The sequence below is a fragment of the Prionailurus viverrinus genome, chromosome B4, assembly GCF_022837055.1.
Source record: "Prionailurus viverrinus isolate Anna chromosome B4, UM_Priviv_1.0, whole genome shotgun sequence".
In the NCBI taxonomy this organism is placed as follows: domain Eukaryota; kingdom Metazoa; phylum Chordata; class Mammalia; order Carnivora; family Felidae; genus Prionailurus; species Prionailurus viverrinus.
The window spans coordinates 32,006,115-32,030,832 of NC_062567.1; the positions used below are offsets into that span (position 1 = coordinate 32,006,115).

Consider the following 24,718-nt stretch of genomic DNA (forward strand, 5'->3'; position numbering starts at 1 on the left):
CTATATCAGGGTTCAATCAGGAGACAGACCCCGCACCAGTAATTTGAATAGAAGAAATTTAATATAAAGAATTGTTGCTTTTAAAAAGGGTTAGCTATCAAACTAGAAGAAAAAAGTAGCTACTATCTCTAGGGCTGAGGGAGAGTAGTTTAGGAAGGAACTAAGAACTTAGAAAAGCTCTCCTCACCACTCACCTCAAGGCTGATCCAGACATTCTTGGAGAGGCATGGCTGCTACAGGATCACACAGCCTGCTAGTGCTAAGGAAACTTACCAGAGGGCATGGGTCAGAGAAGGTCCATAAACATGGCCTGTTGGGTAGTGGAGAAACCTGCTGGAGGTCATCAGCAGGCTGGAGCTGGTGTGTAAAGGCTACTGAGATGACCCGTACCAAGCCTCCCACATACTGCTCCATGGCTATATGCCTAAAAATAGCACACTGAATTGTGAAAGGAAGTCCTTTTATTTTGCAATGGACTTTCAGTGCCCTCTATTGACAAAGACTGTACTAAGCATTGAGCCAGCTAGCAAAGGAGAAATGTTTATGTGGTTGAACTCTAGTATCACAGAGCAGGGTAAAAAGCATAGGTTTAGTGCTCAGCAGCAATAAATTGATAACTGGTAAAGGGATGAATGCATTTTATGTGTTTAATGGACAGCAAGAAGGTGATTATAGCTGGAAGTGAGTGGGATGGGACAATGGTGGGAAATGAGGTCTGAGAAGTAGAGGGGTAGGTGAAGCCAGATGCTTAAGGCTTTATAGATCATGGTAAAGACTTTGGATTTTAATCCAAATGTGATGAGAAAGCATTAGACAGTTGAGAGCAGGGATGTGATGTAATATGATTTATTTAAAAAGGTCAGTCTGTGGACACTTGATTTTAGGAGCAAAAGTGGAGTTAAAGGAGGCTCTGTTTACCAAGTGCCAGCTAATCCATGCTCCATCTTCTTTAGGTTACACTCTCTTCTGGGTTCTAATCAGAGCGACCAAAGGTCTTCATTGGATGAACAACTAAGGGGCCAGAACTTCTTTACTCTCAAAAGTCCTAGTTATAGACAACATGCAGTGTAGCCACCCTAATACTAACATATCTCAAATTCTCTCCTTTCCTGAGCACAAACCTGACATTTTAAGATTATTAGGTAGAATTTCTAGAGGTGACTGCCACTCATTGCTATGTTTGGAGAATGCCTGAAGTACAGGTAATTCATCAAGATCCTCTTCCTCAACACCTCAGAGTCTTCTCTTTCTTGTTCCTCCTATATCCTATCAGTCCCAACCCATTAGTCTGATCCCTGATGTAGAGTGCCGACATTCCTCTAACTTAAGATGCTCTAGAGAAGACTAGGGGAGAGTCCCACTGACAGTAGCTTGACTTTGAGGACTACCACACCTTCAAAGGAGTTTTCAGAAGAAGTCTTTCCGGTAGTCTTAGTCTGGAAGACTAAGAAGAAGAAACATAAGAAGATGTTTAAGATGGCAGCCATGTGTAGAAGGTCAAGCCATCTTTCATTTCTCACTGGATCTTAGAACAGAGGCCAGATCACTTGCCTTATCTGACTTCATTGCTTCTCTAGACAAATCAAAATTCCTAGGTGGGTGAAATAGAAGTTTGCCTCACGATGCCTCTGGTTCTGTTACCTAAACCTTTACCCTCTTGCATATTTTGTTGTACTTTCCCTTTTGTCTCCACTTTCCCTCCTCAGTGCTGACGATTGCTCCCATTTCCCATCAAAATCTGCTCTCAAATCTTTTACTTATATCCTCTAAGACCTTTGGTTTCCCCTGGGATGTAATGGAATGAAAGAAGCTTAAAAATTTTCCTCTCCCAGGGACCATGCATTTTAATAGAAATCAGTCTGATACCAGCAATTTGAAATGTTTGGTCTAAATAAGAACAACTTGGAGAGCTTGCTGAAATGCATATTGATGGGCTCCAACCTCAAAGTAGCTGATTTAATAGCTTTGAGATAAGGACAAGTTTGTGGGTAAAACAAGAATATGTGTTCTTTCTAAACAATTTTTTAAAGTTTATTTATTTTTGAGAGAGAGAGAGAGAGAGAGAGAGAATGAGAGAGAGACAGGGAGAGAGGAAGACAAAGAATCCCAAGCAGGCTCTGCACCAGCAATGCAGAGCCTGATGCAGGGCTTGAACACAGGAACCATGAGATTGTGACCTGAGCCAAAATTAAGAGTCAGTTGCTTAACTGACTGAGTCACGCAGGCACCCCAAGAATCCGTGTTCTAATCAAGTATCCCAAATGATTCTGCCAGGTGGTTCAGAAACCACACTTTGATAATACCTAAGTTAAAAAGAAGAGACACAAATGATAGAATTGCATGTGTCAGTTGTGAGAAGAGAAGGCTTTACTGAGTATCAAGAATTATGTCACACAGATAATGGTATTCAAATATATAACTATATTTTCTGATTCCGAAATTGTGTCACATGGAATCTCAGTGGAGCATCATTGAAACACTTGGGCTTAAATTGTCAACCTTTGTGATGGGGGATTTTGATGTTCTTTGAACTCCTCAAGAGTGCCAAATTCTGCCCTGCCTCTCCTCCCTGTGGGATTCCCCAGGAAATTATATACATGGCATTGTAGTCAGTTGGAAAGTAAATGTTACTCTATCATTAGCCAGAATAATGTCTGATAATGTACAACATAATGCTCTGTGAAGGCTGGATTGGAGCCTGTCATTTTGGCTCTTGGTGAGTTCAGAGTCTTCTGCTCCCCCACTTTTCACAGACTAATTCTTGGGCTAATATATCCCTATATGCTGTGAAGAGCAAGAGATTGAGGGACTGGTGAGCCACTTACCTGGCAAGCCATATGGAAACAAAGGGAGAAAAAAATAAGAGATAGAGATTTGTAGAAAGAATGCTTAGTTCTGCTCATTACATGGAGGTTAGAAAATTAAAGGACAAGAGGGAGTGTCATGTATGTATACTGATTTTTTTTTACCATGCAGTAATTCAGCCCATTAGCAAGTGCAGCCCAGTTAATATCTAGTACCTAGATATCTAGTTAATATCTAGTATCTTTGTCCTCTTTCTTGTGAGGACAAAGGAAGAAATGGGCAGAAGTAGACCTGATATAGGAAGAGTGTTTGAAGGCCAGGCCAGGCTGAAGGAGCTGACACCAAATTATAAAGCAGAAGTGAGGCCCTGCACACATAAGGGATGCCTCAGTTTGGTGATGTGCTCTTACGGTTATGTTTAATTCCTGCCATGGGCTATCCCTCCACTCCTTTTACTCCCATTCAGGAAAGCATACAAAATGCAAGGCAGAGTAATTTCATTATAGGGTGAATCCTGAATCTATTCTCATTGGTTAAAGGTATCATTTACAAACTTTGGTTGTTTATTAATGACTGGATCTGCTGATGGGTTGTGACCTTGTGGGCAGGTCCCTGTGGAGTGTCCTCCCAGCCTGCTCTGGTAGCTACTGTCCCCAGCTCTTTCACTCCTCTGTTCTCCTCATAGGGCCCTAGACTTCAGAGCTTAGGGTATGGGTGGTGGGCTAGGGAGGAGGGAGGCTCTGGAGAAGTAGGGAGGTTGGTTGATGTCCTTTAATTCCTAAAATGGACTTGAACATCCAACGGTGGGAGGGTTTCTGTTGTTATAATTGTATTCAACTAAGACACATGGATTTCTGGGACAAATTATTTTTACACAGGGAATTATTCTGGAAGCTTTGTCAGAGCCAGTTTAATAATAAAACAGAACCCAAAAAAAAGAACCTTGAATTTTTAATCTTTAATATACATAATCTGATCTTCCCCCTCCCTCCTTCTTTTCTCCCTTCCCTCCCTTCTCCCTTCTTCCCTTCATTCATTCAAAACCAATTTTATGCCTTTCCAAATATCGTGGGGGGAGGGGGGGAAGCTGCTCTTCTGTTTTGTGGATTATCCATTCAATTCCTCCTATTCTCTTTCCTTGTCAACTTTGTTTTTCTGTTAACGTTTTCATTGGAAGGAGTGAATAAATTGCTGAAATAAGGTTAGAGATTATCATCGGATTCAGATTTCACATGTTTTCCCGGCCCCCACCCCTCTGGAGGTTCTGAGAGGGTAATCTGGCAGTTAAGTGTATTTTTGTAACCTGTAGGAAACACAAGAAGACGAAGGATGTGGAAGATACGATAAAACCAGTGTAGACATTGTTAAGAAATTTATTTGCAATTCTTGTTTTTTGTTTTTTTTTGTTTGTTTTTTAAATAACATCATTCCTTAGATAAAAATGCAATCTTACAGGAATATACATAGCGTCTCACACAGAGATGACCCTGAAGCTCTTCTCGAAAGGTTACCCCTTCTAGATTCCCTGGCCTTTCTCAAGGGCGAGAAGGCGCAGCAGGCGAGGCCTTTGACAACGGGATTAGTTGATGATTACAAACTGTACAACAGTATTTACAACAGTAAGACTGTGAAGTCGTGGAGCCTGGAGAGGAGGGGTGTGCAGGGGTGTGGGGGGTGGTGACAGGCAGTGGGATGACGATGGAGGCACCGTTCATCTTTCTGTGATGCTCTAAGAAGCATGATACAAATTGGTTCGGGCCTGAGCAAGAGGACATGAGGAGAGGGGGGTGTATCTGGAGCCTCTTATGTGGACGGAAATTTTGCTTGGCAGCTCTAGGGTATTAAAACAAGATGATTATGAGAGTAACAGACATTCCAGTGCTTCATCAGCTGGGGACCCACCACCCAATTTCTTAACAAACTTGTGTGTTTTTCCACAGGTTGTTCTCAACTACTACCATCACAGATTTGTCCAAATTTGTTTATGCCTTTGATACCCACAGCCTATTTGGTGCTAGACCTCATTCCCATGAGGCTCTAGGAGAACAGCATATGTTCTGGGCAGGGCAGAAAGCGGCTATGGGGTAGTGCATAATCTAGTTGAGAAACCAAGAGATGGATTCCAAACTTGGGGGAATGGGATGCAGCTTGATGCATGGGTGGTGTGATGTGTGCAAGCAGAAAAGAGCCCATAGCATTTGGGTCACTGGAGTTGCCTTACAAAGGAGCCCTTTGCACAGGGTTGTTTGTTTACCGTCTACCCTTGATTCCCAAGTTTTTTTTTAAGCTTTAATGTAGTTTCCCCATGTTGGGAAATCTTTGGGGGAGGGGGCTTGGTACAGGATGCAGTGACCTGTCCTCTTTTGTTCCTCCTTGACTCTACAGAAGGGAGCCTTCTCTTCTCTTCCTTCCTGGTTGCAGGCTCAGGAGAGACTTCATGCAGGGGGTCTGAAACCTGCAGCCCTCAGCATCCCTTGGCAGTGACTCAGTGCTGAGGCTGGTGCCCACTCACCCTCATCTTCCTCATTCCTCTGCTTATACACTCCGGGGCTCCAAGAATATCAGAACAAGAGTTCTTCAGGCTTAAACTGAAAATAAGAACCATCCTATTTCCACAGTTCTTCACATAGAAATTACCCTCCCTTAAGATGTACAACCTCTTCCATCAAGAGACTTTTCTGATAATGATCTAGGTGAAAAATTTTCTTATGTATGAAGTACATGAGTGATTTTTGGATGGCAAATTTGTAGTAAATGTCTGATTTATGGTAGATTAAATGTCATGCTGCCCTTTCTAGGAACCTTATGAAAGTCATTAGATTCTGGGAAATGGGGTGTATGGGATGTCCCCCAAAAGAGAGTATAGCTGTGGAGGCCAGCATCTGATCTGAAGGGAGAATATTTGGTGATGTAACATTTGAAGCTTTTGTTTAATTTTCTCGTCTTTGTCTTGTCTTTCTTAATTTGGTAGAGATTTAGGGGATTTTTGTGGACAGTCCCAACTCTGACTCTGCTCTCAGTGTTGAATAGATTTGTTCAACTCAGCTCAATGCATCCTTCTGGAAATCTCGAATTCCCTTTCAGAGACCCATCAAAAGGCTTTTCTAGAATACTGGAGAGCCAAAGGGCCAAAGGGTCTATACCACTGCATCTGCTGTGGAGCAAGACTCTTAAAATCATGTGAGGGAAAAGTCTTGATTTTAGAAGTAGTAGTATTTCTCAATATAGATAAATAATATTTAGTTCACAGTAATAATAGGTTCAGATGACACTATTTCTACCCAAGGAAGTTATTCTGGTTCTCTCTCCATTTCTCTCTACACAGTGCTCAGTCCTCTGGGAGGACAATATCATGTGTGCAGAGCTCAACCCCTTCACTAGCACCTGTTCCTTAAGGAAGTGTGTGTGTGTGTGTGTGGTGTTCAAATATCTCCCCAACCATGTGGAAGTCTGGCAGAAACCACCTGTTCTATTGGTATCTGGCTTCAAAGCAAAGTTTCATTGCTTTGAAATAAAAAAAAATAAAGTTAAAACCAGAACTAGTTTCACAAAGAAACTATGTAAGAATCTGCACATTGGACTCCTCTCAACTCTTCTGTTGACTAGACTGGGGGGTGGGGAGAAGGAAAAAGGGGGGTTGGGCAGGAAGCTGGAATAGAGAGAATGGCTTGGGGAATGGAAAAGAGGCCCTCTCTCTCCCTGACAGTTGTAGGACACTTCGTTCCCTTGTCTCTTTTCCTTGTGTCTCCTCAGAGGGAGCTGATGGGGAACCTGGATGTGGTGACCAGGAGCTTCGTCGTGAGTGACATTAGGCCTCCCTTCATACCTTCCAACTGACTAGAGTCAGTTTCAGGTGGCATACTGGCTAATACAAGGGGAGGGACACCAGCAGAGAGGAAAGATAGTGTGGCAGATACCCCACATCTAGCCAAATAGTTTGGGAAAACAATGCCAGATGGAAACTTTAGTTTTCTCTTTTTCTAAAGTTGATCCTTGAGGCATCAGCCTCTCCCCTGTTCTTGCCATTGTGGGTGGTTGAACTGGACACTTCTTTCCATAAAATGGGGACAGATGCATAAAGAGTCAAGACATACCCTTTGTTTTGGCCCATTTCCCTTCCTGTTCTCTCTGTGCCAATACTTTCCCCTGACCAGAGCCATGTCTTTTTTTGTTTATTTTTTTTTGTTTATTTTTATTTTATTATTTTTTTTTACTAACTTGGGGCTTAAATGAGTCTTCTCGAAACCAGATTGCCCTTTTCTGGTCTCTTTGTTAAATAGTTTCTAACTCTTAGACAATGATACTTCATTTTTTTTTCTAGGTCCCTCAGGATTGAGATGCTTTCATCCTCCTTAGCAACATTTATAATTGTACTTTGATGAGGCTAAAAACCTGACTACCAGGGTTATTTTGTATGCCTGAACTAGGTTCTTGCTACATATCTTGACATTTAGGAATGATGGGCATATATCAACGGGCTTCTATGAAACCCTTTTGATACCTTCCAAACTCTTCATTTTCAGGGTGTTCTTATTTCTCAGAAAGATATTACTTAGGCATTGAAAGGTACACTTCTCCTGTGGTTGCCTTATTATCTTTAAGTGAATGATCAGGAAAAGTTCTGGAAGGAAAATGGCTGTGAGAAAATGATAGCTTCTCTCCAGACAAGCCCCTGAGATTTGGAAGCAGCGTCATAGGATAAAGACAGAGTAAGGAAGCCTTGTTCCTTTGTCCTTGGACCTCCCAGTCAGAGGGCAGCCTGTCAGACTTAGAAGGTGAGGGGAGGGACTATAACTAATTGCCTGTGAAGCAAAGCAGAGAAAAATTCATGGATCAAGCCAAAATCTAGGAAAATATTCTTCTCTTTCTGCTCAAGACCAAAAAGAACTTTCTAGAAACAGACAGAAAGGAGACAACTGAAAATCACACACATGACTACTAAAAAGCCAAAGTGTGGAAATAAAAGAGTCTGGGCCATTCAGAGGACAAATAAAAATCGCGTTCACCGCCCCCAGAACTTACATTGCACTTCTTCAAGTCCTGTTGGTCCTCAGCCATTAGCAGATTTCTCCTGCCACTTAAGGGTTCTCAGAAGATTTGACAGTTATGTTTTACAAGGTCATGGGGTAAGCTCTACTCTAGGTGGAGGGTAAACATCTAATGGACGAGGTTCAGGATTTCATGACTGATTTAACCAGTCTGTCATGATGACAAGTATCTTATGTCAGCCCTTTACCAATTGACCATGAGGTCATGCCAGAAAGACTCATGGCTCTAGACAGGGAACTCCCATATGAAACTCCTTTCCTTCATAGAGGCATAGGGCCAGATGCCCTTGTCACTGCTGACATTGTCCCTATAGGGTGCAAGGCTAGCTGGTCTTCTGACAGAGATGACTATAAAGAAGAAGGGAACTTGTAGGCATGAGTGGTGAAGGGTAAGGGGCATACTTAGGTACGGCCCTGGGGGTAGCTGGCATGAGCCCGGCCTGCAGCCGGCTAATGAGATTTGGTGATGCAGAAGAAGTCTAAAAGGAAAAAAGCAGCAGGAAGTCTGAGTGTGTATGTTGTGTGTGTGTTTGTGTGCATGTAGTTAATTAAGATTCCAAATTTCTATCCAGGGACCAAATGTACAGCAAGAACCAGGTATTAATCCAAAAGGGCTCCCCTCTCCATCATAATTAAAATCTTAGCAGCACAGTGGCAGACATCTTGGGAAACTAGACAAAGGATGACACCTAACTAATTTCTAGAAGGCCTTCACAGCACTGAAAACAAACCAAAAATGTTTGGATGGGTTGGGCTTGGAGAAACAGGAAGAAACCTTCCTGCTTCTAGACAGTAAGTTAACCTGGGAGTATGTGGCACATTTCTCCACTTTTTCATGAATCAGTCCTTGAAAGTGAAATTCATCTTCATTGGGGTAGTGGACTTTCTCCAACTTTAATTTCTAGGCTGCTCATATAAGGGCTGAGAGCACACTGGGACCAGAAGACATTCAATGAGTAAATCCTGGATGAATGGTTGGGTCCTGTTTTCCCCAAATCACTTCCTTTTCAACCATCATTGTTGAACTCTATTTGAAGGAAAGAGCACCAATAGGATGATGTTCTAGGTAGACACAAACGGGCATAAGAGATGCTCCCACAAAGTCTCTGGTTCCACTATCACTGTGAACTCCTGACACGTCCTCCCCAGTCCTGGTCCTTTCCATGGCTGCCACACACACGAGGGTGGGTCTGGAAGAAATCCTGCTCCAGAGAGGAAGAGATGAAGTGAATAAGACAGAGCTGACGTTTGGATGGACAAAGATTTTTACCTGGTTGCTGTTCTCTGGCCCCTGCCGTCTGAGTTTGGGTAGAGCAGTTGCCAGGGGGAGGACTCCCTTCCCTCCAACCAGCCCGACTCTAGTTCCATCCTTTCAAGTCAGTGTACACTTTCCTGAGGAAACCACTGAGGAAAGTTTGTGCGGTGAAAGTGAACAGAAAAGCCAGCCACTTCTCCCATGGGGGACGTTGATGCCAGCCTGGTGCTGTCCCCTCATGGTGAAGGAGTGTCCCTAGAGAAAGTCCAAATCAGAGAACTGGAGCAGAGTGGATAGAACGAAGACAGGAATAAGACATGTCCTGGTCTCTCAAAGCAAGATGTAGTACGAATATACTTATATAGTTTTGGAAAAATTGAGGGAAATGGAAGCAAACACAAGATATGCAAAACAGTAATGTCCAAACCTGTTTGTGGATCGCGGGGTAATGATTTACACTGGTGATACCTTTGCTCATTGTAAAAATTAAAAGAATATTCGTTCCCTTTCCCCCAACCACATATAGAAAAGCACTTCAGAGTTCGAGGGTAAAGCTTGTCACACTTCAAATACAAAATGATTTACTTACATGCAGCAAAATATACAAGAAGTGAATTCAAAAACAAACTTAATTCAATTCATTATATTCGCTTGGCACAATTGCAATTCAGTTTTAAAAAAATATTTGTAAAATACTGAAACTGACCTGAATTCAAGTATAACAGTTTCTTCAACAGAAACATTATCAATGCAATAAAACATTACACGGAATATATCGAAGCAAAACGCCTTCTTGAGTTTTTCCCTTAAATTTCTCTGTTTTTTTTAAATACAGCTTTAATGCCAACACAACTCACAATTGTATTTTTAAAATGAATATTATTGCATTGTTTTTGCATATCTTGTGGGACAGAAAATGCAAAGAGTTACTGATTCCCGTTTCAGAAGCAGAGACAGTGGTTTGTTTTTGCTTTCAAATGGCCCCAGATTCAGATCTCCCCACAGTTAGACCAGAAAGGGGGAGCGACACACTCATTCACGCATGGGCGCACTGCATGGGTGCACATACACACGTAGGACATGTGCCCAGACAACCCACTACACACACACACACACACACACACACGTAGCACACACACTCACAGAGACTCTCTCATCCGTGCTTCCGCTCTCTGGCACCCACGGATACACCCAGCATTAAAAAGAACCCAACTCAATCACCCATATGTGCAAGACCACATCAAGTGCATTACTTTAAATTATAAAACCAAACCCAAAAAATTGTTGTTACTACCTACGGAAATTATAACAAATTATTGCGCATACACAATGGCTGGTAAAACTCGGACTACAGCGGCTCCACAGAACCCACCGTAGAAAAAGAAAACCACAATCGTTTAAATAATACAGTAAAACCAAACCCGATTTACATTTGCAAAAGTGAAAACAGTAAGGTGGGTGGCTACAAAGCTTTGTAAACACTTCTTCCTCCCCTCCCCCTGGGAAAACAAAATGAAAATAAAAACCAAAAAAACGAAAACTGCAACATGCTGTCAAGAAATATGTCAAATCACAAAACAAAAGAGCGCTCAACAGAAGCTCAGCACCACCTCGTCGCGTCAAGAACTGGCTGCCCCTTCCCTGGCAGGCAGCGCCAGCTGCCCCTCCCCGCCAACGCAGGCCCAGCCGCCATTCTGGAGCTGGGAGCCCAGGGCAGGCTAGGTGAGCCTGACGCAGACGAGTGGGCGTGGCCGGGGCCTTGGCTGTGAGGCTGCCACGCGCCCCCCCCACCAGCTGCTCCGGGTTCCTGAGCTCCTGCAGCCTCTTGCTGTTCCTCCTCCCTCTCTGGGATGGGGCTGGGTCCTCGCTGAAGTCCTACCCCTGCTTCCTTCTGCAAATCCACAGGGCCCTGGCTCTATGGAGACAGTGAGGCTCATACAGAATATGTGCAAAATGATTTTTTTTTTTTTTTTTTTTTTACAAGCAAAGTTGACACCCGTTTGACATAGGGTCCTTTTGGTGAGGGCTACCACAGGAAGCTGAGGTTCTCTTTCATGCCCGGAGGCGAGGGCAGACGTCTCTTCTCTTGCTCTCCCTCCCTGATTCTTCCACTCCTCCTCACCACTCTACCTCTGTGCACACAACACAAACTGGGATTGCTGCCTTCCATGCCCCCCGAAAAACTGGCTCTCCACCACCACCCAACTCTGCGTCTTGTCCCAACGAAATGAATGAAGACGCTGTTCCGGTTAACTCCAGGTCACGAGAACAGTGAGGCACTTCTGAAACGAACCCATTAGGAACATTGAAACAAATAAAAAACCCAGCGTCTCCCCAGCCCTAGCTACTACAGGCTGCCGAGGTGGGCTCTGCTGTCCTGGAGCTCTTCCTCGCTCTTCCGACACGCCAGGGTGGGCGCGCAGGTCTCGCCCTCTTGGCCCTCTGCTCTGTCCTGCCCTGGGTCCCTGCAGTTAACGAAAGGTAGTAGGGTGCCATTGGGGCTCTGCTGGGCGCCCCCACTGAGGATGTTGTCTGCGGCGTTCTCCATCTCCTCTATGGTCATGTCACAGGCGTCAGCCAGCTCCTGGGTTGTGACCTCAATAAACTTGGGATCTTGAGCAAACTGCCCCAGTCCTTCTGAAATCAAGACCTGAAGCAGGAAGGGAGGACCATGAAGAAGAACCAAAGAGGAACATTATTCCTGGAGCTTGACTCTTCTCTTTAAGGCTAGGGCAAGGGGCGTATAATTGGTACCTTTGGGAAGTGTGTGTGTGTGTGTGTGTGTGTGTGTGTGTGTGTAGGGGTGCTCACAGGAAAGGAGTGGACACAGAGCATTGCCCAAAGGAATCAGGGGTGCGTAGGTTGGAGGGGAGATGTTTTGGCTGGGGCACTCAAAAACTGTTGTCAAACACATGAGAACTCAACTTACAGAGGGGGCCAGAGGGGTGCTGCTGGGCCGTTGTCTAAGGTAGAACCCAGCCCACCCTGTCTTTTCTCCTCCCCGCCACCCCCACATGCCTGTCATATTATTCTTGCCAAGAAACCTTCATCCTCCTTTTGTGAAACTTGTTAACCTTTTGTTACCTTGTGCCCCTTGCCTATTGCTGGCTGGCTGCCTCTGTGGGAGAGGATCGTGGGGAGGTGTGCAGAACAGCATGTCTGCACCTGCTTCTGTTCCTGCTCCAAAGGCCAGCAGGTGATCCCAGAGCTGCTCCCTCTTTCCTAAAGGCTGCTTTAGTGACTGGCTCTGAGCCAAGGGGAAGGGATTCATAATGAAGCCTGGAATGCCTTCCTCCCAGTTCCATTTGTCCTGCTCCCCACCCCATCACTCTTTATTTCCTCTCCTGCTTAAGTTTTCTTCAGAGCTCCCACCCTGTGGGACATGCCACACACATGTTTATTTATTGTCTGTGTCTCCTCACCACAGCATGAGCTCATGGGAGCAAAAACTGGTGTCTCAGCTATATCCCCGCACTTAGAACAGAGCCTGCACGTGGTCGGCACTCAATGGAAATCTGTGAACTGAATGAGGGATAATCAAGGTCAAGTGAAGAACAGAGCTTCAGAGCTGGAAGTGACCTTAGAGGCCATCTGGTTTAACTCTCCACCTCCTGCACAACAGCCTGACGACTGGATGGGCGGTGTCTCTGCCTGCATGTGTCCAGTGATGGCGGGCTCACCCCTTTATAGGAAAGCCCTCCTCATTTGGGAAAAGCTCTGTTGGAAAGGTCTTCCTCATGTGACCTTGAATCCGCTCACCTGGCAGGTTGATCTGCCGCTCCAGGCCTGCACTTAAGAGCCCCTGCCCAGGACATGAGGGGCCTCACAGGTTTGAGATGGCTATCATGGCCTCCTAGGCTGTCCCCCCTCCAGGTTTGCTTCCCTAGTTCCCCCGACAGTTCTCATAGGAAATGGCATTTAGGGACCCTGCCAACCCCTTGCTGTGTTCCCCTTTGGGCTTGTTCCAATTTGTCACAGTCCCCCAAAACGTGGTGCCAGGAGTGCATTAGCTGCTCTGGCCAGGGCAGAGCATGGAGGAGCCGGAAGCATTCTTGTTCTAGAACAGTGATTCTCACCCCTGGCTGTGCATTAGAATCATCAAAGGGCTTTTAAAAATATCCATTTAATGTGTCCTAGGTTTCCGAAGCTCCTGGGTTATTCTAATGAGCCCCAGGCTCGAGAACCACAGATACTGATACTGAACAAACCCAGCCCAGGCCCACATTTGCATCTGGAGCCCTCAGAGCTCACCACTGGCTGTAAATTGGTGCCCGGGGCCCTGCTTGGGGTTCACTGGCCTGTGGCAGGGTTATGTTGCTCAGTACTTTCTCCTCCTACAGCAGGCCCGGCCCAAGCAGAAGCCTATAGCGTCTTGTGTGATCACCATTTTCTGCACACCATGCCCTTATTCAGTGGACCCTGGGAGTCAGGGTCTTCCTGGCCAAGAGACTCGACATCCACTCTACTTGGGAAAGGACCAGATCCTCCCTTCTCCATTCTTCATGCAAAGCCCCCTTGCTGCCCTCAGCCTTTCCTTCCCCCTGTCTGCCTGCTGTGCAGCTCCGGGTCACTTACCGCTTCTACCAGGCTGCTGGCACTGCCGTGGAACTGCCTGCCCTGGGCCCCAGCCTGGCCGGGCACAGTGAGGGACACTGGCCGGGCTCTCCGGATGGTGCTGCCACCTCCACCACAGGGTGTGGGCTCCCCAGACCAGGAGCTGCAGTGGATGGACGGGAAGCTGCTGTTGAGTTTCTCGTTGGATTCGGCACCCTCCAGCCGCAGGGTGGGGATAGGCTGTGGGGGCCAGCCTCGGCTGCCTGGAGTGGCTGGTGGGGTGGCACAGGGCCTGGGGGATGTGCTGGGGGAATGGCTTCTCTGGAGGAGGGGGCTCAGGCCTGCCACCGCCAATGCCTGCGGACACACAAGGAACACGGGTTATTGGAAGCAGTCAGGCCTCTGCCTATTCCTAGCAGCTGTTGTTCCCAGCGAGCTCCACCTACCTGGAGCCCACATCCATCATTTTCAGCCCTCTGAATCCCACCCCCCCCCCCCCCCGCCCATCACGACCCAGTGCTCATGTCTGCCACCTTAAAATATATTCTGTGATCATGTCCGTCTGCAGTGATCGCCTTCTCCTCCAAATCCAGAAAGTTGCAAAGGAGTGGAATCAAGCTCGTCTGCCTTTCAGCACTGGCCCTATCACCAGTCATCAGTGAATTCTTTTGCTTTTGGTTTTCTCGTGAGCAGTCTACCAGGAATGCTGCCCTCATCAGCTCTAAAACCAGAACACGAATGCCCTCTATCTACCTATCTTGCAGGGTTGATGTGAGGTTCAAGTGCAATATGGTCTGTGAAGCACCATAAAGTGCTAGAAAAAAAATCAGTGCTTATTGTTTTAATTTTTACAATTAGGCTATTAAGAATGTCCTGCTGATCCTTAGCTCAGCTTGTCTCTGAGCTGTTGTTCAAATCTTACACTGTGCTGTGATTAGACTATTTACATATTGTATCCTCTGACCTCCATGTCACCACCACAACAATTTCTCTGAGTGGAAGTGTCCATGGGAGAGTGTGCAGTGGGAAAGCCCAGACGGAGAGGAAGAGGAAAGGGAACATGGCAGTGGGTTGGGGGGTAGTGGAAAGGCATGAAGGGGGGAGTGTAAATAAAGCAGAGGTTCCTAACCTCATGATAAGAATAGATGGGTGAAATGAACTTCTAGAAATCTTTTTAAATAGCACATACAGTGTCCCCCCGGCCTGCCTCCCCTGCCCACAGCTCTTGATGGTCCCCAGCCTGGGTCCCTGGTTCCCTGGAGATCTGAGGGAAGTATAAGGCTATGCTCAATACTCCAGAAAGCCCAGTGGAAATCATATGTATGCTGGCAATGCCACATCGGCTAAGCAAAACAGTGGATACTTTGAGCCGAAATCATATCAACTTAGCTGAGCCACAATGGCCATCTTTTGCACATTATAAGTTTTGATTGGCAGTTGAGTGCCTTTGGGTATTAAAAGAAATCATCTAATGCATGGGCCTATGGTGAGGGAGTATACAATTTGAGAGGTAAAAACTTTAGGAAATTTAGACCCTAATTTGCCCAGAAGTAGGAGGCTGGCCTTTGGTTCTTTGAGGTTTGCATTATTTCTAAAATCCTGAGATTATGTTGGACATTGGTGTCTTGGATTTCACTGGCTCAGTTGGAGTCAGCCATGCCAAGAGATACTTCAACTGTCAAATCTCTCTGGACCTGCTTTCCTTGAATATCAGTCTCCTCCTGACCATGTTGCTGGCAGAATCTTTGATCATTTCTATGTTTTGGTGTATCTTGCAACTCTGTATAAGTACATCTATAAGTAACGCTATGTAAGTACATCCGCCTGAGTGCTCTGTAGTGTAAGCCAATGTCTGTGGAGGGAACATCTGCACCATTGTAGGAAGAAAGATGAGGCAGAATCCTGGCACTGCTGATCCTTTGGGACCACATGAGGAGCTCCTGTTCACCAGTATTTGCTACATCTCCACCCTGGGAACTGACACCCCTTGTTAACGTTCTCACTTGCGTGGACAAGTGCCCTCATCGGGGGCTGTTAGGGCCAGGGGTTGGGACTATGAGTGGTCAAGACAGGGAAGACTGAATGGTGTCTTGGGATTTGCCATAATCATGGGGGTTTTGTAGCCTGTGGGGTGATGGCCAGTGACATATCTGAAAGTCTGGGCTACCTGATGATGAACCAGATGCAAGGGCAGGACTGTCTTCTGAGAGATGTCTCCCCCTTGATTCTTCTGTCGCTTCAGACATTCCAGGTGGAAGGAGGCCCTTCGACCTGCAAAGCCAGCCATAGAACTGTGATCAGCAAAGGGAAAGGGGACACAGGCCTGTGAGGCTCATACCCTGGGAGGTGTAGAAGCCATGTTAGTGGCCCTTGGATCACCTTCTCTCTACCATTTGGCTCCCATATCAGGTAGCATATGGTCAAGTTCCACCCAACAAGCCCTGCCCTTAGAATCCTGTCTCATCACTGGGCAGCCACTGTGTGGGAGTTGTCTGAGCCAGGCCATGGCAGTTTCTCAGCCACCTGAATGCCTGACCAGTCATCTGGGGGGTGATACCTGGCTGGTCACATCTGGAGTGAGAGGTGTGAGTATTCACCTAGTGAGGCAGAGCGGAGGAAGCCCCTCTTTGGAGATTGCCGGATATCTCTCTTGTCCTCCTCCGGTGGTGTTAATTGCCGATTTTCATCATCCTGATAGGAGAGCCTGGAACAGAGAACTCCTGGAGCTTATTCCGGGAGGCTGAGAAGTTCCACCCCATAGGGACAGCTGCCACCCCTGAAGGCAGTTTGCTTTCTCCCTTAGCGAAGGGAACTCCCACTTTTTGCTCTCCTAAAGGTTTGGCGAAGGGGCAGCAGGAATTCCCCACCCATCCCCCACCCCCCAAGGCTGGGCCTGGCTCTCTGGCATCACAGATGTTTCCAGCTCCTCATACACGGTCTGTCTGCTCATGAGCCTTGCATTTCTGATTTGAGGCAGTGGAGGCGATCTTGAGTCAAAGTTGGTGAGAAAGTTGGAAAACAATTTTTGGCCCACAAGATTCTTTCCAGGAACAGCCTAGGCTCCACTGTTTACATATGTGGGTGCTATTTATCATGAGTACTCCCAATTTCAGCCAAAATTTCTCTCCTTCCCCTAATTTCTCCCTGGCCTGCCCACCCTTCATCATCAGGACACACAAGTGGTTACCTATAGCAAACACCCAGTCATCTAGTCAGTGACCAGCAGAGCTGTAAGAGGCCTTAGGGGGCATCTACTCAATGGCTTCTAAGCCTTTTTGATGGAGAGTCACAATAAGAAATATACTGCTCGTGGTCCCATATACATAGACACACCTAAATGAACTCGGCTTCTGGAACCATACTTACCTTTATTGCATGCATTGCTCTCTGGTGGCTTCTATGCTACTTTAGTCTATTCTATTTCATCAAACAATGTCAGCTGCAATCCACTAAGTTGATTTCACAGTCCCCAGTGGGAGCAGCCTGCAGTCCAAGAAGACAGGTGCATTCTAACCCCTTCATTTTATAGACAAGGCCACCGACTCTGTTCCTGCTGTGTGACTCCACATGCTTCGAGGGCAGAGACTGTGCTGCCTTCCCTGCTCCTAGCGCACTGCCCTTGAGCCTTTGTAGATGTGCAAGAAAATTTCTGACTGAAAACCTCCAAGCCTTTCCTCTCATTTTTGACATGGTGAACTCATCCTATTATATTCTCTTCTATCCAAATTGTACCCACTCTTGAAGACCCAGCTTCTGTTTGATCTTGTGCAAGGAGGCTGTTATGGTCACCCTTGACCCAGACTTTCTCTGAATGTCTATCCCCCTCATTGTTTGTACCACTCTGTGAACAAGTAGTTAGAAAATCTCCATGTTATCTCCCTCTTCTGAGATCTTAACTAGTTTGTAAAATATCCTTGAGTGCTGAGGCCGGTTTATTCATGCTCTAGCAGAGTGCCTGGATGCACCAAGCACTCAGTAAGAGCCAAAACGGAAGGACGCATATGCTTTTACTGATTTCTAGGGTATGTGGCCATGTGAAAATTTGCAGTCTCTACAAATCAAAAGGCTAAAGGGCCGGTCCTTCTTTTAGGGAAGTTACTAAAATAATGCATCTTAAACTTTTTGAATGCAACCCACAGTCATAAATACATTTTATGAGACTCAGTACACACATTAAACAAGTATTTCACTAAATAATACCTTTGTGACATTGGATACACTATTATCTATTGTCTTATTCTAACCTATTCTATGCTATTGTGTACTATGTTATTCTTTATTTTAAAATGCTGATCTTGGTCTGGCTTTCTGGAGCCTGGGGAAGTTTCTGGAGGCAGATACAGAGTTGCTTTTTGTGTTTCTTCATTGATTCCAGGATCCTCTGGTCTTCAGCCCCCTGGAGGAGACCATGTTGAGACTGGAGAAGAGGCTGCCTGGAGCTGCTGAGCCTGCTGGACCAGACAGACAATAAAGGGCCAGCAGGAAAATGTACCAAGACTAAGAACCCAGAATGGGCATCAGCTAAAGTGGATAAACTCCAGCCTTCAGAAGGCTTCAGCCTCTAAAAACTCTGGGGAGAATCTAGCAGTTAGTGGCTGATAAAGTCAGGGCCAGAAAGCTGACTAGACAAAGGTGTGGATGTGATGTTCAGCATTGGAAAGCTTTAAGCACAGTCCTAGCAGACAGTGTGCTGGGATGATGTTACAACTACCAGGCCCAGAACTTCCTTCCAGTCCTGAAGCTGGAGGAAGAAGCCTTCTACCATAGCAACTGCAAAGAGCCAGGCATCAAAGCACTTGTGAGGCCTGTGAAAGAGGCTGACTCAGACTATACATAGGTTGAAAAAAACAATCCCTGTTATGACCCATCCAGCAAAGAAGAGAGCCCCAAATGGTCCAGGGTGGATGTGCAGTTTGTTTGGATGAGGAAGAATTTCAGTATCCTGGCTGAGCTCAAAACCCATCACCAAGCTCACAAAGCCACTAGAGACCCCTTAAAAGAGATGGCTCTCTTCACTCGCCAAAGACTCAACTCAGCCCTGACCTGAGAGGAGTTTGATTTTATTTTGAGCCTAGGGAAAAAGGAAACAAGTTAACTGGGACACTGTTGCTGGAATGGGCAAGACATTACTCCAAAGAAGTTAAGCTTTTATAAGACAAAAGACGGTGTGATGAGGCTTGCATGTTATGTTCACCTGGGCTCATGTCCATAGGTGGTTTTCATGTGCCCTTTCTTTCTTTCTTTCTTTCTCTTTTTCTTTCTTTCTTTCTTTCTTTCTTTCTTTCTTCTTTCCTTCCTTTCCTTTCCTTCCTTTCTTTTTCTTTCTAAAGATTTTATTTTTTAGTAACCTCTACACCCAACGTGGGGCTTGAACTCATGACCCTGAGGTCAAGAGTTGCATGCTTTTCCAATTGAGCCAGCCAGGTGCCCCTCATGTACCTTTTCCAATAAAACATTAATATATAAAAAAGTATCGATCATAACTAAGTAAATGTCACAACCCTCGAATGGGTCTGGACTTGTAGTTAAAAAACGCTTCTCTTAAAAAATTCAAACCGTAAGAGACTCTTAAGGACTGAGAACAAACTAAGGGTAGATGGGGGCTGAGTGATAGGGGAAAGTGGATGATGGGAAGGGAGGAGGGCACTTGTTGGGATGAGCACTGGGTGTTATATGGAAACCAATCTGATAATAAATTATATTAAAAATTCCAGCACTGACAAAAATCTTGGCCACTGTTTGCCAGCAGTGCCCTCTGCTGGGTAGCTTTATTATAAGAAGCTTCATGAACATTTATTTGTCAATACATGTATGTGTGTACTGAGTCTCACTCCAAAGTATGTTTATGACAGTTTGTTTCAGTAAAAAAAGTTTATGAAACAATGTTTTAAAGTTTTCCTGAAAGTATTGCATCACAAGAAAAGCTAAGCTAACTGGGGGATAGTGTGCATGTGTGTGTGTCGGGGGTGGGGTGGGGTGGGTGGAGACACATACATCCATCTCCCTAATGAGGTGACAGATGCTTTAGGCATCTTCTGATATATGATCTCCCCCTCCCCAAGTCATGCCCAGAGGAGGGATTTCAGGGAGCTTCCCTTCACCCCCAGACCCTTTCCTGCACATGGGCTAGCCTGGGGGCAGAGCTCACATCTCTGTGGAGATCAGGCTGGGCTCGCTGCAGTACTCAGTGTCTTCACTTATCTTCACGTCATAGGTCTCGTCCTGAGAGACCTCTTCCTGACACACCATGGCTATCTGGCTCTCCCGGGAGTGGCACCTGAAGTGTCCAAGATGGAGAAATAAAGTCAGAAACTGCTAATCCCCACCATTCCTTCAGCAGGTGAGGTAGCACACATTGCACATGCACTCATTCACATGTGCAATGCACTCACACAGGGAACACGCACGCACACACACACGTGCACACACACTCACACAAAACTGCTGTGGCCTCTTCTTCCTGCAGTTGCTGACAAAGCCGCGGAGCCATGGAAGCAGTAAGATTAGAGATAGAATTCCACATGGAACAAGCATCTCTGGGGTAGGATCCAAGGAGATCTGAGTTCTGACCCCAATTCAGTTGCCCTTTGGCATAAGTCACTAGCTCACCACATGCCTCAGTATCCCTATCAATAAAATTGAACTAACATATGCCCTGCTTGACTCAGAAACTTGTTGGGAGTAACAAATGAAGTAACAGATGAGATGGTGTTTTGAAAGGTAGAAAGGACCAGCTTTTAAAACAGGGTCCTGGACTGTTCTATACAGGTCGGCATGGGCCTGTGCAAAGGCTGTCCTCTCCTTCTGCTAGAGACAGCTGGGGCTTTGGGTGCTAGTTGGGCAGAGCTGGGAAGTTCCTGGTGTCACATTTTGACATGGCTTTGGGTTTGTCATTGGCTCCTTGGAGTGAAGGCATGGAGAAGAAGCCTCACATAGGGGGGTTTGTTGTCCTGGGCAGTGAGCTTGACTCCCTGCTGAGCTTGAGATCCTCCCACACCAGGATGTACCTTGGATTATTTTGTTTTCCCTCCAGACCAGGATCTTCTGCTCATTTGGTCATGTCTTCTTAGCTCTGGTCCAGGTGTTCTCTCTTTTCCTGTCTGTGCCTCGCTCAGTACCTCCCTCCATCTTTCTTCCTATAGTTCCTGAATGCTGGGGCCCACTTTACTCATGGAGGCATCAGGGAAATATCCCAGTTTATTTTCTCAGGGCTCAGTGATGGATTGGCATCTTAGATTTGACCCTGAGCCAGTGGGCTGTGTGCAATTCAGGAAGCTACCGTTCCTGGGTACCTACCTGGTTCTCTGGAGAAGGCCCTAACAGATGGCTGCCCACCCCACAGTAAGGACAGGTGAAATGTTGAAGGCTCTTGATGGAGTGGGAAGAGAGATATGTGAAAAGAGCTTTGGTGAGGCATGATGGGATGAGCTGGAGATGGAGAATGGCAGCAGGCAGGCAACACCACTTCTTGGGGGCCACTGTGTGCAAGACATGCTGGCCTGTCCCCATCAAAAGTAAGGCTAGTCCTGGGGCCACTGCACTTAGCCTTGAACTGCAAGATGAAGGATGAGGCCCCAGAGCTACAACCTTGGTTAAGTTGTTCCTCCTCACCAAGCTGAAGCATACTGCCTTGAGTGTTGTTTACTGTGTTGGGAAGGGAGGGAGCCGATGTTTAGAGAGCACTTACTACATGCTAGGCATTGTGCTAGGTGCTTTGCATGTACCATAATCATTGATAGATGTATCTGTGAGGAGAGGAAGACAATCCCCTGATGTCTCTCCTATCTCCTCTCTAAAAACCACTCTCCCTTCATTTAATATGGAACACAGTTTGGAAAATACCCTTTGAAGGGGGTATTAGTTTACTCTGAGAAGCTAATGATGGACACAATGAGCCTTCATTAAGAAGAGGTTTTGGTAAGGGGAGCAAGGGAGAAAATGGCACTAAGACTGAGTCCCTGAAGGTTGTAGAAGGGGAAGAGGTTTGCAGAAAAGGGAGGGGCCACCAAGACAGTCATGGGTCAGCCACTTAAACCTTGATATTCCTCTGTACAAAGCTAACCCTTTCACATCAGCATACAAAATCTGGTGCCAAGCACACTGCCCTGCACATAGAAAGCATCAGTATACATCTCTTGAGCAGGACTCACCCAACACTGCTTTTGGGTGGTTTAACCAGCCAGGCTTCCAGGCAGTAAGGTTTGACTTGGCTGTCATCAACACTGTTAAATGCCCAGGCCACGTAGGCTTACATGGAGCCATTTGAAAATGGGTGGTAAGAACAGAAGTGAAAACCAGGGGGCAGGTATGCTGTCTCCTTAGATGAAAGCAGCTTCAGGACACTTGTCCAGAAAGACACTCACACTGCACGATTATTTTCTAAGTTTGCAAGCAGGAGGGATCTGCCCAAGAACATGGCATGCTGGGGATCTTCCCGGCCTGCTGTGGTGGGGAGGCTGTCCTGCTCTGGAAGAGCAGCTCAACTAAGGGTGAAGTGGCAAGATGTGGAGGCATGTTCCCACCCACCCGGCCTTGGGTACCCGGAGCTGTTGACAGAAAAAGCGGGGAGACCCTTTAAGCCCAGGCTGTGCTTCCTGAGGCCCAGAGCATGAAAGCAGGCACCTACCGTCCCAGCACATCATAGCAATGTATCCTGGAGCACCAGGGAGCAGAGGGTGGGGAGAAAAGCATGCGTCAGGAGATGGGAGATCAGTCAAACTACCAGGAATGATCCTACACTGGGGCAGAATGAGCAAGTGCTACCGTGAAGGGCCTCCTGACACCAAAATGCCCCTCCCAAGAGGGTTGAGAAGGACATAAAGAAAAGATGGTAGCTCCGTTCCCATCCTAATTGAGCCAAAGGCCAGGTTTAGGCAGACTTGGGAAAGGCCAGGGGAACAGAGTCTACTGTGGAGCCAGAATGCCAACATCCCAGGGATCAGGGGCTGGAGCTCCTCTGCTTGGTTAGCATGAGAAAGCACAGGAGGCTCTGTCCACAAGTGTGCATCTCAGGACACTTGTTGGGCAGTGGGGCCATGGTGCCTTTTCCCGAGGGTGGCTGCCACATATAATCAAGGGCAAGATTGGGAAGCAGCATTTTTCTATCTCTTGATGGGCTCTGGGGCAGCAGCCTCCATCCCAGCTTGAGGGGTGAGTGGTAGGCCTGGGGGCCAAACTCTCCCCCCATCCACTCTGGGCTGGAGTGTGTGGGGCCCCTGTGCATGGGCCCTGGATGCCCCACCCTCCTGCTTACCTCTTGGAGCTGAGCTTCCATGCTGCCTCCTGTACCCGGACAGCAGGAGACAAGGGGGGCCCATGGCCCTCCACGGTGCTGACTGCGCTGGGGTAGCCAGCGGGACGGGGGAAGCGGCCCAGGGCAGTGTTGTTGGCATTGTTGATGTTGGCGTTGGAGCCAGTGGACGAGTAGCTGCTGGGGGTGAAGGTGGAGTCCACCAGTTTCTCGTGGGATGGCGACTCGGTGTCGCCTTGGCTGTTACCCGCCTTGTTGATGTGCAGTGGGCGCTGGGTGGTGAAGGTCTGGGGGAAGGCGCTCCGGCCGTCGCTTTGGTAGTAGCTGACGTGGTTGCCGAACAGGCCACCGGCCCTCTGTAGGCAAGACGGGAGGGGTGGGTGGAGGAGAAAGCCCCCTCAGCTACCTCTCCTTCTCAGCGAAGGCACGGAAGGTTGTCCGCCTTCCAGAGAGCACAACCACGCCGGGCAGCACATGGAAATGGGGAACTCTTCACCTGCGTGGCCTGGTGGTTTGAGAGGGAGGGACCCAGAGAGTCCCCTCTGAAACCACTGGGGGGAACAGTGAGGGACAGGACCACTTGCAGAACCAGTCAGGCAGGGAGGCTGCTCCCCTGGGACTTTCTAATGAACCCCACGAGGAGTTTCAAGGACCAGTGTAGGATGGCAATCCTTAATTGCAGCCAGTGCTTGGCTTGGCAGCTGTGAGGCACGGTGAGGGCTGAGGGGTGGGGAAAGAGACCAGGGGATTCTAACAAGAATTTTTTAAATGGAGATCCAAATGGCTCACTGAGCTAGAAACCATGTTGGCAAAATGGTTTTGAAAATAAGGATGACACATTGACTCCATTAATTATATCATGGCTTTCTCTCCCCTAGGAGGTTCTTAGAGATTTCAAATCAGGACCCAATGTTTTTTCCTAACACTTTTTTCTTGTCCTGGGTGAGTGGGAAAGTAGCTATCTGCAAGTTGATCTGTGGGGTCTTGCTGGGGCAGTGTTATCATGGTGCTGAGTCCCTGAGGCCATTCAGTGATGGACATTTCACAGTGATGAAGATGAGGATGGTGATGACAGGGTAGCCACAAGGAGGGCAAGCTCCTCCCGGTGACTCCATAGCCCAGGACCCCTGTGTGGTCCCCCTGTGGGAGCTGGAAGGGACAGTTGTGAGCATGGCCCCATTGCAATGGTGGTCAGTAGTTTCTCCCTCACTTGGGAAGGGTTTTAGCCAAGTACCTCAGGGCTTAGGCATGGGCCACAATGAATGGAGAGAGCAGGACCCAAGAGTTCCGCTATCCTGGCAGAGTCAGGTTTGGTTTTCACTTCTAAAACTGACACTCAGCCTTCATATCCAGGATGGGAGAGGGAAGGAAGGCTGGAGGGGATTTTTGTGACCTGGAGAACACATGCTTTATCTCAAGAGGATAATTGCCACTTGGCTCCACTCCTCTGCTACCACGTGGGAACATAAGCCAGATTTTCTGATTTTTTTTAAAGAGAAGCCAGAGGTCTAGATTTTTATTTGAATGTGCTGAATTTCCAAATGTCGGCAAACAAAATAGGTCTGCAGATTAGATGAGGCCCAAGAGCCACCATTTGCAACTTCTAATGTAGAAGTTTCTCTTAGGAAACATTTCCCTTAAGAAAAGGGCTCCTCCCCTCTTTCTCCAAGAGCCAGTGACACTCTGTAAGCTGCCATGTCCTGGGAGCCCAGCCTTGAGATGGAGTCAGCCTTGGAAAACATGCAGGGATAGGAAATAGTTGACTGGGAAGAGCTTGGAATCTGCCTTAGAGTTCAGGGCTTTCTC

The 24,718-nt window shown here is 46.9% G+C and overlaps 1 protein-coding gene and 1 pseudogene across 13 annotated transcripts in view; one reads left to right on the plus strand and one right to left on the minus strand.

Moving 5' to 3' along the window:
• Nucleotides 1-4,160: 4,160 nt before the first annotated feature.
• CACNA1C (calcium voltage-gated channel subunit alpha1 C) overlaps nucleotides 4,161-24,718 on the minus strand; it is a 662,670-nt gene continuing 642,112 nt past the window's right edge. For all 13 annotated transcript variants that reach the window (XM_047867044.1, XM_047867043.1, XM_047867040.1 and 10 more), the window contains 6 exons: nucleotides 22,916-23,268; nucleotides 19,811-19,939; nucleotides 16,260-16,366; nucleotides 15,830-15,933; nucleotides 13,684-14,019; nucleotides 4,161-11,758 (listed from right to left, as the gene is read on the minus strand). In XM_047867044.1, the coding sequence (XP_047723000.1) occupies nucleotides 11,456-11,758; nucleotides 13,684-14,019; nucleotides 15,830-15,933; nucleotides 16,260-16,366; nucleotides 19,811-19,939; nucleotides 22,916-23,268 (1,332 nt within the window). In that variant the 3' untranslated portion in view covers nucleotides 4,161-11,455. The remainder of the gene's footprint in view (nucleotides 11,759-13,683; nucleotides 14,020-15,829; nucleotides 15,934-16,259; nucleotides 16,367-19,810; nucleotides 19,940-22,915; nucleotides 23,269-24,718) is intronic.
• LOC125170419 (thymocyte nuclear protein 1-like) lies at nucleotides 18,071-18,757 on the plus strand (annotated as a pseudogene).